This window comes from Protopterus annectens, chromosome 4.part0 (assembly GCF_019279795.1).
Source record: "Protopterus annectens isolate FY-2018-M chromosome 4.part0, PAN1.0, whole genome shotgun sequence".
Lineage (NCBI taxonomy): Eukaryota > Metazoa > Chordata > Ceratodontiformes > Protopteridae > Protopterus > Protopterus annectens.
Window position 1 is genome coordinate 566,158,734 of NC_056733.1, and position 14,631 is coordinate 566,173,364.

Below are 14,631 nucleotides of genomic sequence, written 5' to 3' on the forward strand. Positions count from 1 at the left end.
TAGAGAGGTTTAGACACCATGGTACATTATAGGATGTTGGATGGTTCTTGGCAACCTAGGAAAAGTTTTACCTGCCAAGCTCTGCCAATGCCTGTGGCCTTAATCCTGATTGTTCGCAAGGACGGACCTCCTTTTACCAGCTATGCTAACCCACTGGCAAAATCTTCAGACTCCTGTAGGGTAATCCCAGTTTTTCAATTCTATGTTTTACAGACAAGCACTGACAAATAAACAGGAGTCATCAAAATATAATCACACATTGGTTCATGGTTCATTCATGACAGTTGAGAAAACACAGAATGAAAGAACCTCATTAAGCAGATCAGCTCTGGAACATTTATTTTCATTTCATTTTATCTCTAGGCACTTCAACCCAATTACCACAAGTAATAGTGCCTAAAGATGGCTAATTTTAAACTTTTGTGTTTACACACACATGTACAAAGAACACCCAGGATCTTTTTAACGATCATCTCTTTACTTATGTGCTTTATTTCCAGACTAGTTTTCAACTTTTGGGACTTGAACAAAGGGTACAAAAACTAAACCTGGATTCATAGCTTTGAAGAAAGCACAGACCTTTCTTGAAAAATGCTTCTCTCCCAATACATTTCCTGTACAAATGCATTACTTTGCTCATCTGTTACCTGCTTTTGTCCTGTGATCTGCGATTCCCAGCTGCTGATCACATGTTTCTTATGCAACTCTGACTCAACCTGGAATACAAAGAATAATAAAGTGTTATATCATACTATTAAAAATCAAGTATATATTTATAAATGACTACAGAAGCAAAACCAGCAATTAAAACACAAGTTTATCAAAAAAAAGCTGAATTATGCAATTATCTAGAAATGCCCCATTCTCTTAATTAATCCATATCGCCTATCCCAGCCCCAATTAACTGTAGAAAAACAGTCTCTTCTTCAAAAACTGAACTAAAGTTATTACAAGGATTAGCAACCCCTTCCCCAAATAAAGATGTACTAATATCCCCTGGATATTAGTCAGCAATGCCTCCTCCTTCATTCTTTCCTACCTTTTGATCAAAAACTTTGACTATAGTTGTGTAATCATATATGTGCATATTACATCTTCTCTATTTCTTTTTTGATTTTTTTCCATGAATAACAAGTTTAAATGACAAAGTCTTTCTTTTCAGCTTATACCACTAATCCATTCAATGCATTTTTATATACCCACTTGGCTCCCCCAGGAACACACGGAAACAGCAGTCTAACCACTCTGTTCCTGTCCCATCAGTATGTCAAGCAAAGGAGTAAAACTTCCTCTTCCCCTAAAGTTACTTCAATTAGAATCCACCTTCATGTTAGTTTTGCACACTGTTTTCCAACACAATGTGTTAAGGTAAAGGCTCAATCTAATGTAAAACCTCAAATCCCGCTTTTCTTCAAAAACAGTGCCAACACATTTAATACAGTCAGCACTAAGATATTAAAATGCAAGTGCTTTATGCTTTCTATGTATTAAGATAAACCTAATTATCTAGCCACCCACTGGCCCAGCTTCCTTAATGTTCACGAATATATTTCCATCTTATACCACAGAGAATCATAAGCGAACATATGAAATCATTTCCAACATGCAGAACATAGCAAATACTGTACAAACAATATAGGATCAGCATCAGAATCCTGAGGAACACCATGACCTCCACCTTTAACCTCATACACCTCCCCAACTCCTGCCCTCAGAAAAAACTACCACACAATTATCTTTTAAGTTCAGACAGCTCTTATATAATGAAGATCTGGTACCCATTAATCAAACAATTCTTAATTCACATTACCACTCCTTTACCTATGTTCCTGCCTTTCTATCTACTAAAACAGCCTTTTGTGTGGTACAAGACCAATTCTTTACTAAACACCCAGCAAAAGACATTCTTCACTAAAAGTGAATTCATCTGCTTTTTTAAGCCTTGTAATCTGGTCATAGAAACTAATCACATTAGTCTGATAAGACCTGATTTTAGGAAACCCATACTGTCACCACTATTCTGTATATTTTCTTCTTCCAAGAAAAGTCTAACCTTTTTAATATCTTTTCCACAAAACTTTTCCATGAATAAATGTCAGACTGACTGACCTTCAATTACTATGATCTTTCTTAACCCCATTCTTGCACAAAGGAAGCACAGCAATTCATGCCCAATTCTCAGGCACTACCTCTTGCTCTAAAGACATAATTAGCTATAAGTGGAACACAAATCACTTGTTAACTACTTCATAACCCTGTAAAGAACACCATTTCACTTTGTCTCTATGACCAATTCATCACCCACCAACATCCTCAAATACCAATATCTGTGCCAGTCTCTCATCCATAAACATCAGTCCTCCACTACTGGAAATCTTCCATTTTTTTTTCCATTTGTAAAAATGGCCACCATAAAATCATTTATCATGTCAAACTGCTCGTAACAGTCCCCATATCGTTCTCACTTCAACAAATCCTGTCTACACTGCCTCTTTTTAGAGAGGCATCATTTCTTCCTGTAGTGCTTACTAAGGACTTCCCTCTCTATTACTGAATGGTTGACAGCTACAATACCGTGCACTTAAATTTGTCTAGCATTTTTTGTATTTTTACAATGTTTTACTGAACTTTACCACTTTTACAGGTGAGTGACAAAAATTGCTTACACTGTGTTTACAACAGACACTGGTCTATTCCTGTGTTAAGCAGCACCCCAATTTTCTCCCTGTGCCTTTCCACATTTTTCTCCATTTTTACATTAAATTTAGAGTTCTAGTTGGTTTTCTGGTCACGATGTTAGTCTGCAGAAGGCATCAGGGGTTATTTTGTGGCAGGGGATAATTTGCTGCTGTTTCTGATGAGCGGATATCGTTAGCAGGAGTTTTAGCCGCTTTTTCGCTGGTTCTTTCACTTTATCTCATCAGTACAAAAGCACTGGGTTGTAGTCCTTGCAGCACTGTACCGCACTACATTTGACAGACGCAGGCTAATTTCACTTCAAATTCTCTCCTAGGAACTTTTGATAGTCCTCCACTTAAGTTAGAGCTATACACATTGTAGTTACGAGTATCAGCACTATGTTGCACATTTAAATTGTCCTCATAGTTTCTGGAACAGATGGTTAAGTGCATAATGTTATTTTACTGCTACAAGCTAATTTATTTATTCTTAATTTGACCTGACACCTTAAATCAGGAGCCAAAAAGATCTCAACACTTATTCTCAAGTATTAAAACTTCTCATATCACTTTTCAATTGTCCTTCTATTAAATCAGAACAAACTTTCTGATTCAAGTTTACTAATCTAGATCAATTACCCCAACATCCCCTGCACCCTTGGCATAGCTAGCCTTCCCTCTGTTGCCAGTCTTATGGGCCTTGATGTACTCATGTAATGCATCAATTGCAAGAAACTCTTCATTATTAATCTACTACTTAGCTTGACACAGTCTATTTGCAAGAGATACAAATACTTAACTAGTTTTATCACCACTCTCATAAAGAAACACATCTTGTGATTACTTACCTGTACTACACCACACAGACAAACCCACACTAAATTACCATATGTTTAAGCAGTCAAAAAGTTCTTACCTAACCCTCAAAGGACTATTAAGAGCAAGACCCAGTGTACATTGAACACTGCAACACCAACTGGCACAAACACTGTTGAAAGTCAACAGAGAATAGATCATCTCAAACCCAATACCCAAAAGGAACCTATAAACACAAACAAAAATGCACTGGTGATTGGTGACTCTATAGTTAGGCACATTAATTCTACAGTCATGAGACTGGACAAAAGGAGGGTGACCGTGACCGGTCTCTGAGGAGCCAAGATAGTGGGTGCTTCAAGGGCACTGTTGATCCTTAAATGAGACACATATGATTACGACATGGTAGTGGTCCATGCTGGAGTAAACAACCTTGTGCAAAAACCCAAAGGGATATGCAGAGAGAGAGATATGACAGAGCTCTCCATAAATGTCACAAATGAAGAAAAGACCCTAGTACTGATGGAATCCTTCTGTCACCAAGAATGATGCCAAAGTGTAAATAAAAGCTAATTGACTTTACCAGATGACTGAATTGCTAGGGTCATTCAAGGGTGGTCCAGTATATATTACTATGAGAAAAGATGCTGGACAACCATGTTATTTCACCAGAGGCAGACTGTATCTCTTATTCCAAGGCCTCTGCATATTGGCAAAAGCTTTCCTTGCCCCCACTGTACCTTTTTTAAGCTAAGTCCATCTAACAGACCTTCTAATATAACTACCAAAAGAAGCCAACCACTGGACTACATTAACATGACTCTACTCAATGCTAGAAGCCTAAACAATGAAATGAAGAACATAGAAGACCTCCTAAATCTTCCGAACATCCATTGGTGTGCTGTTACAGAAATCTGGCTTAACTGCTTAGAAAGTACCGCCTCATACTTTGTGCTTACCACTCATTTAGACCTCAAGGAAACTGTGATATTTTATCAATATTTGCTACAGACCATATAACCTCCAGACAGATACTTAAAGACCCAGAAGCAGACCTTAAGACATTTAAATCAAACTAAATAGTATCAACTATAAGAACATTGCATATTACAGGGCCACCCGTCCCCTGAAAAACATTTAAGACTCTTAAATATTCTCAGTGAGCTCCTTATAAAAAGTAACCCTATTATCCTGGGAGACATTAACTATCAAATGATAAACTGTGGTACCACCAAAGTAAGACATGCAGTGTCATTGGTGCAACAGGTAGCACACTTGCCCTTGGTGTAGAAGGCTGTGGATTCTATTCCCAAACCAGATAGATTGACTGTTGACAGTGCAATGCAGCATAAGTGGGTGCAACACACTGTGTGTGCTGTCCTTTGGATGAGATGTTAAAATGAGGCCTCACCTGCTTGAGATGGTGGTAGTTTAGGTGGATGCAAAAGAAATCACAGCACCTATTGAAAATAGTAGGGGTCCTTTCTTTATATACAAAATGAACTATTTACAAAATATTTATATATTAACTATTAACAAAATATTTACATATTTACAAATATAAGTGTGTAAATATACAAATATAGTTTACACAGTCATACTAAATTTGCAACCCTGTTAGACCCCCACTCCTTTTTCCATAACCACCATCTGATTTTACTTAATACTGTTGCTGAAATCCATTATCATTAAACATAATTTAATTTATTCTTTCATTCCATATAACCCATATAACGTAAAACAACTTTTTATCTATTCTTTTAACATATTTTTACTTCTATTCTTATAATATTCATATTTAATCATATCCATGTTTATTTTATCCACATTTTATATCTTCAAAAAAATCTTTAAATAGTTTTTCCCATAAATTTTCTACTCTTTTACATTTCAAAAACACGTTCCGCAGTTTCTTCTTCTTGACAATGTACACATATTCTATATTTTTTATTCTTATATGGCATATTTTCTTTTACTGGCAATTTACCTATTGAACAAAAAAAAAAACCTTAACATTTTATTTTCTGATTACACAATTTGCTTCTTATTTTTACAACTTTAATTTTCCATCTGTTATACTTTTCCACAGTTTTAAGTAGCAATGTTTCATCGTTACTTTCTTATACCATACTTTTTTTATATTTTTCTACAGCATCAATTTTTATTTTCCACAAAAATAATTTTTTCTTGGTAATATTTTATTTCATCATTTATACACTATTTTTTACCATACCAAATTATCACACTTATATTAATACTACTAATCTTTCATCTTTTTCATTTATCCACTTTAAAACTTGGTACAAATTTAATGAAGCAGCATATACCACTGGGTTAATTAACCCTAAATCGCCACTTTCTTTATTTACATACAAAGCTCCTCTTTTTATTGGGTGTAATCTAGAACCCCATAAAAATGGAAACAAATTATCTGCAATAATTCCTTTTCAAATACTGTTGGGAACATAATACAATTGCTAAGTGTGGTATTTTTCCCATCAGTACTGAATGTATCAAATATTCCTTTTTCTGAATAAGATATATGTTCTCCATAAAAGACAAGCTTATTTAGTCTATTGTTTTTTCCACTGAATTCTACTTTCATTTTTATTCCCAAATTTTATACCTAACACAGAAATTTAATTAATCGTAAAATATATATACCCCCAATCTTTACTACATCATATAAACCTTTATTTTTCTCTTAATTGAAAGACATCCCTATCATCTTCTAGACACTAATTTCTGTAAATTACTTCTTTTATCCAAATTTTGTTTTTTGCAATTATTATATTGTCATCTGCATATGTTTAAGAGAACTGGAATTCTTAATCCTTGCGGTATTATACACCCCACCTCCTTCATTTTGTAATTTATTTTGCATATTGTCACATTCGTAACTATCACAAAGAGTATACAACTCATTGGGCATCCCTGTCTTACACCACTCATATGTACCTCTTGGTATAACTAGCCATTTACAAGTAGTTTTACTTTATTATTATTTTATGCTGACATACATAATTTCCTAACTTTCTCAATTATATTACAGTTTTTCATTATTAACCATAAGAGTTCATGTCCATTCATGTCAAATGCTTTATTAAGGTCTCCTGCCACGATTTTCACTTTTCTGTTCATATCATCATCCACAATTTCTCTATCATTAATAATTCTTGACAACCTTTCCCTTTTATACTATATATGCTATTTTCCATAACATTTTCCATTTTTGTTTCACATCTTGTTTGTATTATATTCATAAAGTTCTTATATTCATTATTATTCAACACTATTAGTCTCTATCTTTTTAATTGTCCTCCAGCATCTTTCTTCCACATGAATTTAAGTATTCACTACATAATCGTTTATACATAAATCCTTCATTTAACAATTCATTCAAAAATCTTTAAAAAAATATTTTTTTTGCCAATCCCTTAACTTTTTTATACATTTCATACCCTTTTCTATCTGGTCCTGCAGTCAGAGCTATATTTACTTGTCCTAATGCTTTACCTAGCTCATTTAAAGAAATCTCCTTTTCATCTCCTTATTCTCTTTTTCTGTCAACTATTTTACTTTCCATGTTTTTAATATCTTATTTTTTTCCTTAAATATTTCTTGTACATATTGTACTACACTATTCATAATCTTTCCCCGAGTTCTATTTCTCCTTTTACATTTTTTTCTTTCATTACACTACCATCTTCATTTACTAATCTGCTTAAGTAACTTGGTACTTCTCTTTTTTTCCTTGTACGTAATATCTTTGTTATGTAACAATTCTTGTATTTTTTCTTGATTTCTTTCATTTAGTTCTTTTTCTTTGTCAAAGTACTTTCTGTCATTATGTTCTAAATCATTCAATGCATCATCATATGCTCTTTTATATTTTTCTTTCTCTATGTTTTCTCACATCATATTGCCACTGTAAATACATTTTTTATACTTTTCCTTAAAAATCATCTACAATTCAGACCAATTTTTATAAAATGTTCTCAAAGTAATATGATATTTCCACAATTGTATTACTAATCTCTTATTCTTCATTCCATACTTTCTCACATATCCTTTTTATTCATTTGCCTATTTTTATATATTCCTTGTTTTTCTTTATCTCTATCCATATTGCAAGAGCCTCCTCTTCTCCTATGCTAAATCTTCTGATACTATAAAATAATCTATTTTTAGTTCTAGATATAACCCTTTTGTAAGTATATGAATTTTTGTACCAAAGTTTTAACTTACCACATCTTTCTTATTTCTATCATTTTTCTTATATCATTTCCTTTCTTTTTATGCTTCCCTCTTAAAGCACAATTAAAGCCTCCTGTTATACTAATATTCATATTTATCACTACAGAGTCAAACATTTGACGAAATAAGTTTTTTCTCCTTTCTTTATAATTAGTATAAGCATATAATGTTATAATTCTATATACTTGTTCCTTCTATTTTAAATCTACAATGGTCAACCTTTCTATTTTTCCGAAAATTATGTCTAATATCTTTACTGTATTTCTACAAAATATGGCTATTATAGAACATCTCTAATTTCTCAAATTCCAGATTATCTTTTCTCCCTATAGTTTTTTTAATCTTTCATTTGTTAAAAATATTGTGTCTTCTAAGACAATTACATCTACATTGCTTGTATTACACCAGTGCAAAAAATTACCATTCTTCTTACTATATTCTTATACTATTCACATTTACAGAAAGCACTCTAATATTTTTAATTTTCCATTAGATTCATGGTTTCATACCTTCATAGCTAATTCCTATTCTAGCTTTCTTAATAGGCAATTCTAAGCCTAGTCAACTTCCCTCCAAAAGATGAGACTCAAACATTGTAACTTATGTCTGAGAGTCCAAACACCTTAACCATTATACCAAACCCCAATTATTAGCTGTATATGTTCTTTTCCATCCATTTCCTTTCTTTTTTTCTTTTGTACCTATCCCTTTAAATTTTCTTTTTCTGTATTTTACCTTTTTATCAATAGAATTCTTTTATTCTTTTTGCTACCACCCAATTTATGTTGTCGTGACTTATTTCTGAACCTTCTTTTATGTTCCCTTTATTATTTTTTCTCATCTATTTTTTCTTAAATTTATACTTCTAAAATTTCTCCTCTTTGCTCATTTTCTTCTTTATTTTTCCTTTTATTTTCATTTTTGCAATCCATCCATACATGTCCAATTTTGTAACATTTATAACATTTCAATTCACATTTTGTGAATCCTATCTTATTTCCCCACAAATATAACATATTCTTTTGTAATAGTTAATTATCAAATGGCCTTCTTTTCCACAAAAATAAACATGTTTTGGGTTGTCCCCAGTATTTTACAACACTGCTATTCCCCTCTACAGTTATCATACTTGGTAGATATATATAAATTTTCTCTTTCTATTTTTAACAGTATTACAATCCCAACCACCAGTCCAGAAATCCCTTTTAACATAAACTTTTATAATGCCCAATACATCTTTACACAAAGCTTTCAAAGTCTCTCTTTCTACCTCTGTTCAAAATTGAACATGTATTTTCTTGTCTCCCTCTTAAATGCTTTTATCGCATAAAGATTCCATGGGTTACAGTCTTTTTTTTTTATATTCCCCAAGAAAAATTTCCATTGAAAAAAAAATGTGTCAAATATAATGTCACAAAATATCCCATTGTCAAGAGGAATAAATGCTCTTACCTCATGCACTTTACACCCAAAGGAGCTTTTATATTGTCCCACACTTCATACCTGTCCATTTCTTTGTCTTTTTTGCTTTGAATCCTTACCACATACTTCTGTTTTTCATTTTCTTCTACCTTCTTTTCTGCTATTCCTCTTTTGCGTTCTTTTACTTTCTCTGCATATATTTTCCTTTCCATCTCACCACTATATTTCAAGATGTTTCTAAATCTTCATTTTGTATTTTCTTCATAATGCACCTCCCAAGAAACACCTCCTTCATTTTCTGGCACACTCTGCACCACCATTTCTTTAAGTAAATAATACTGCAACCCTCCTCACTGGAAGGTTGTAATTATACATACATTATTTGCTGACTCATCTCCAAACAGGTTTCTTTGAAACATTTCCTCAGAACCCTGCAGACATTCTCTGGTCTCAATATTTGCTTCTTCTTCATTTCTTTCACCATTTCATCATCTCCTTCTCTCTCCACCTGCCTCCCTGTTTCTCTGGGCAGCCTTTGCACCTGGAATGGAAACAGGAGGTTCTCTTCCAAAATGGGTCCTACTTGCAGCAATGGTGAGTAGGGGAAGTTCCTCGATACTCTGGCTAAATTTTCCCTAGTACTATAAATACCACCTTTGGGTCTCCCCTGAAAAGATGCTACTAGCCTACTGGGGACTAACCAGGTCAACATAAGATAAATAAATGCACAAAAAGTCATAGATTACATAAACAAGAACTCCCTAGATCAAACTGTTAAGGGACCCACTAGAGGACATAATATTCTTGTCCTTGTCCTCATAACCTTAGCATCTGATTGATCTTTATATTGCCTTTGCTGGTTTAGTCTGATCATAAACTAGTAACTTCACCATCAAAAGTTCCAAACCTACAGATGAAGACATCACAAAGTTCATGGACTTCAAATATACAAATCTCCAAAACTCTATGATAACTTCTCCAAATTTCATCATAGCGATATTACCCAAAAGGTCAAGGCTGCAAAGAGTTATACTGACAAATTCTACTTATGAACCTATAAATTCACCCCGGGATCATGTCAGTCGCCTTGCTAGACAGGGGTCCAGGGAAGTAAATATTGTGGGAAGAAATAGCCAGGGAATTGTTATGGCTAGGCTTGTATGGGCCCTAGAGCCGATTGCCTAGTACCAACCTATAAACCTACTTACATCTAGACCAATGTATAAACAGACAGCTCCAATTAAATTCAAATGAAAGGGGACGTTTAAATGTAAATTAGCTCTGTGGTCCATAAGCATTAACATTTACAAAATAAAAGAAAAATTCCTTAACATATATATCATATAAGACTGTCAAATCAAGGAAAACAGATTGTAAGCTAAGAAACTTAAAACATACCATCAGGAAAACAAAGCATCCCACCAACTCAGACTAGCTAAGAAAGCTAAACATAACTACAAATCCTTCCTCAGTTGTCAAGAAAATAAAAAATAACACTTAGCACTGTTCAGTGCTTATTCAAAATGGTACAACCTACTCTAATGCAGTGGATATTGCTAACTGCTGGCACACAAATTTAGAGCCCACTTTACCCCAGAGGAAACTATTCCAAGCCCAAACATATATAGGGGACACCAACCACCAAGTCATCAAAGAACCTGTACAAGTTCACTCCCAGACAAAAAAATACATCATTCATGGGGTCCAATAACATACCCAGTTACGCTATAAACAGCACTAGCTGGCTGATCCACTCCTTAATCTCTTTATCCTGAGCCTAGCAAGAGCTATAGCCCACAGGTCTGGTGCAAAACTGTTGTGATGCCACTTCATAAGGGTGGCCCTACCAAATGACCCTGGTCAATGTAGTCCCATCAGTCTGGCAAGTCTTATACACAAAGCCATGGAAAATGTTATAAATGACCCGATAAACTATGATAATCAAAAATCTTATCAGACTTATCCCCATCAGCTTGGCTTTGTCATGGACAGATCCTGACCGACGAATTTAGTTAACTTCTTTGAGGTGGGAGATTTCTCATGGATAGATCCTGTCTGAATAATCTAATTAACTTCTTTGAGAGGGTGACTCAAGTAGTCAACTGTGGGCTACCTGTCCATACAGCATACCCGGACAACACCAAAACGTTTGGTACCATACCACGTCCAAGCAAAATAAACAAACTAAAGGAGTTCCAAACTGACCTGTATGTAGTTAGATGGATAGTAGACTGGCTTAGGGACAGAACTCACACAGTCAGTGTAGGTAGTGTGCTCTGTAAAAACATGAAGGTGTCCAATGACGTTCTACATGGATCTGTGCTGGGGCCTCTACTATTTGGTATCTGCTTCTCAGATCTCCATAAATCAAATAAAAATTTGTGGTTAACAAAAGTTGAAGAGGACCGTAAGCTAGGAAAACCCATAAAGTCCCTCTCTGACATACAGACACTTAAATAGGAGCTTATACTTGTCAATGAATGGTGTACAAAAATGGGCTCAAACTTAAATCAAGCTGCAACACTGCTACTTTAACTCATTCACTCCAATGGAGCTCTGGAACTTTGCACTGTAACGTCCAATGGGTGGAGCCTAAGCCTCTTGACAGAAACAAATGATGTCCTCACATTTCAAATGTTCATATCTCTGGAATCATAAGGGTTATGTAAGAAGTGTAAATGACAAACTCTTCAGCACAAACTATTTTTATAGTAGTAGTAGTATTCTTTAGCTTTTAGGTTGTAAACAGAATTTTGTAAGTCAGAGTAAACACGGTAACAATTAGATTTGTAATATTTTGTATACGACTTAATTAGGGGTGCCACCTTTTCAAATGCTCAGAGTGGGACATTTTTGGTACAAACGTTAGATTTTGCAGGCTGAAACATACCCACAGCCAGTACAAAGGACAGAACTTAACATTTTTTTCCTAAATAAAAGCTTATTCTTTTAGCATTTTAGATGCTTATTCTGTTTCTTACAACATTTAGGTGTTTCAGATACAGAATAACTGTTTTATGCAACTATTACATAAAATATAGGAAATAATTTTGTCCTAAAACCTCAGGACATTTGCCATTTTTACAATTTTTTTGCAGGACACAACTGCCCAAAGAGGGACTGTCCCTCACAAAGTGGGACAGGTGGTAACCCTACTTACAATATCTCAGCAACAACTCAAGTTACACACGTACTGTCAGCAGCATTTTATTCATCTAGCTAAGGAGTTCTGTCTGTGTTACATGGTTGCTGAAATATTTAGAAAAATGTGAAAATTATATCTATATAAATAGGTTTATAGGTTGATACTAGGCTATGTGCCCTAGGGCATTTATAAGCCTAGCCAGGGTATGTTTGGCTTACGCCATCCTTTTAGATTAGTTGACTGTGCCTCTGTATAGTAGGTCATAGAAGGCAGCCCTTTTAAGGTTTGTTTACTGTACCTCTGTCAAGCAGCGAAGCAGAAGAGGTCCCAGGGGTAAACTTACGATCTCCCATCCATTCCTCAAGATTTCTCTTGAAGAGGGTCAGTGAGGGGCTCTGCCTGACATGGATTGGGATTTTGTTACAGAGTGAGGGGAGCCTCTGGTATATGAATCTATTCCTCCAGCATGTCCTATTTATTTTTGTGCTGAGGTTCAGGTCCCTGGAGCGTGTAGCTCTAAGGGATTTAGATTTCCTGAGGTGAAGCATGTCCATTAATTCTGGGTTGGACATGGCTTTATACGTCAGACACAGATCGCCTCTGAGTAGTCGGTACGCAACTGAGTAGAGCTTGAGTTTCTTTAGCCGAACTGCATAGGGCATCTGTTTGAGCCCCTTGATCCTCTTGGGGAGATACTTTTGGGGTCTTTCCAGTTGCTGAAGTTGTCGGGTAAGGTGCATCCCAAACGGGGCACTGTACTCAATTATGGGCCTGATAAGTGATGTGTAGAGGGGCACAATGACCTCTCTTGATCTAGATGTGAACCCTTTCATGATAAGGTGGGCTATATAGAAGGTCTTTCTAACCACTTTGGCAACGTGATTGTCAAAGGAGAGATTGCTATCTACTTGGGTCCCCTAGTCCCTAATTACTTCTTCCATACTTAATGGATTACCACCTATGTGGTAATTTGTGGGCACTTTGTTTTTCCCAAAGGGGATGACTATGCACTTTTTGGCATTTAGCTTTAGGCCATGGCTCTGGCACCAGTTATCCATCTCTGTGAGACCCTTTTGGAGGATGCTTGTGTCAGTCGGAGAGTCGATTATAGCACCCAGTTTGCAGTCATCTGCAAACTTGGTCAGCCATAGTCCACCCGTGTTAGCCTGTACCTCAGAGAAATATAAACCAAACAAGAGAGGTCCCAGGACTGAGCCTTGTGGGACACCACTTGTAACTGGTTTAGAGTCTGACATGGCACCTGCTATTCTGACCATGTGGGTTCTATCCCTGAGCCAGTTTGCAACCCATCTTGTGACATAGGGGTTGATATTTAAGCTGGTGAGCTTATTTATGATGCCCGAGTGGGGTATTTTGTCAAAGGCCTTCGCGAGGTCCAGTTAGGCTGTGTGGACTACCTTCCCTTCATCTATGGCTTTGGTAACTGTTTCAAAGATGTCGACCAGGTTCAAGAGGCAAGATCTGGCCTTAACGGAGCCGAATTGGGTAGGATCCAGTGTCCGGAGGTTCCCAATGTCTTTGTTTATGATTTCCATGATGATACATTCCATAGCTTTGCAGACCAGGCTAGTCAGGCTTATAGGGCGATAGTTTCCGGGGTCTGTTGTGGCACCACCTTTGTGGAGTGGGACCACTGTTGCTGTACTCCATTCCTTGGGAACATATCCTGTAGTAAGGCTGAGAGTGAACAGTGACTTTATATGAGGGTTTAGTTCTTCTTGGAGCTCGCGTAAGACACAGCCCGGGACACCGTCTGGTCCCATTGATGCTGTTTCTTTTAGCTTTGGAGAGGGCAACTCTCACCTGTGTATCTGTGATCTCAGGAAGGCTACACTCTGTTGGGACAGACATTTGCTCTTTTGGGGGGAAGTGGGGGAGAAGTTTGCACTGAACCTTTCTGCCAGGATGTTGGCAATGTCTGTGGGTTCAATGAATTTTTTGTCATTTTGCACTAACTCAGAGCATATCTGGGAGTTGCCTCCCAGGTTTCTGACATAACTAAAGAAGGCCTTGTGATTATCTTTAGTGTCTTGTGCAATTTTTCTTTCAAAGCTGGCCTTAGAAGATTTTATAAGGGATCGTAGTTTCTTGCTAGTACTGATCAGTGACACCTTCCCTTTTTGGGATTTTGCTCTGTCATGTAGTAGCTTTCTCCTTCTGTTGTATAGCTTATTTATGGCCGGGGTCCACCAGACAGGTCTCTTGCCTTTGGAGGAGTGAGTCTTAGTTTTATTTGGGATAGCATGCCCCATGCATTCCTGTAGGTGTCCTTACAATGTTTTTGTAAAGGAT

At 36.0% G+C, this 14,631-nt stretch overlaps 1 protein-coding gene across 2 annotated transcripts in view; it reads right to left on the reverse strand.

Annotated features, from left to right (window-relative positions):
* LOC122799442 (trichoplein keratin filament binding) overlaps positions 1–14,631 on the reverse strand; it is a 1,060,398-nt gene that overhangs the window by 742,778 nt on the left and 302,989 nt on the right. For both annotated transcript variants that reach the window (XM_044068500.1, XM_044068499.1), the window contains exon 5: positions 648–716. In XM_044068500.1, the coding sequence (XP_043924435.1) occupies positions 648–716 (69 nt within the window). The remainder of the gene's footprint in view (positions 1–647; positions 717–14,631) is intronic.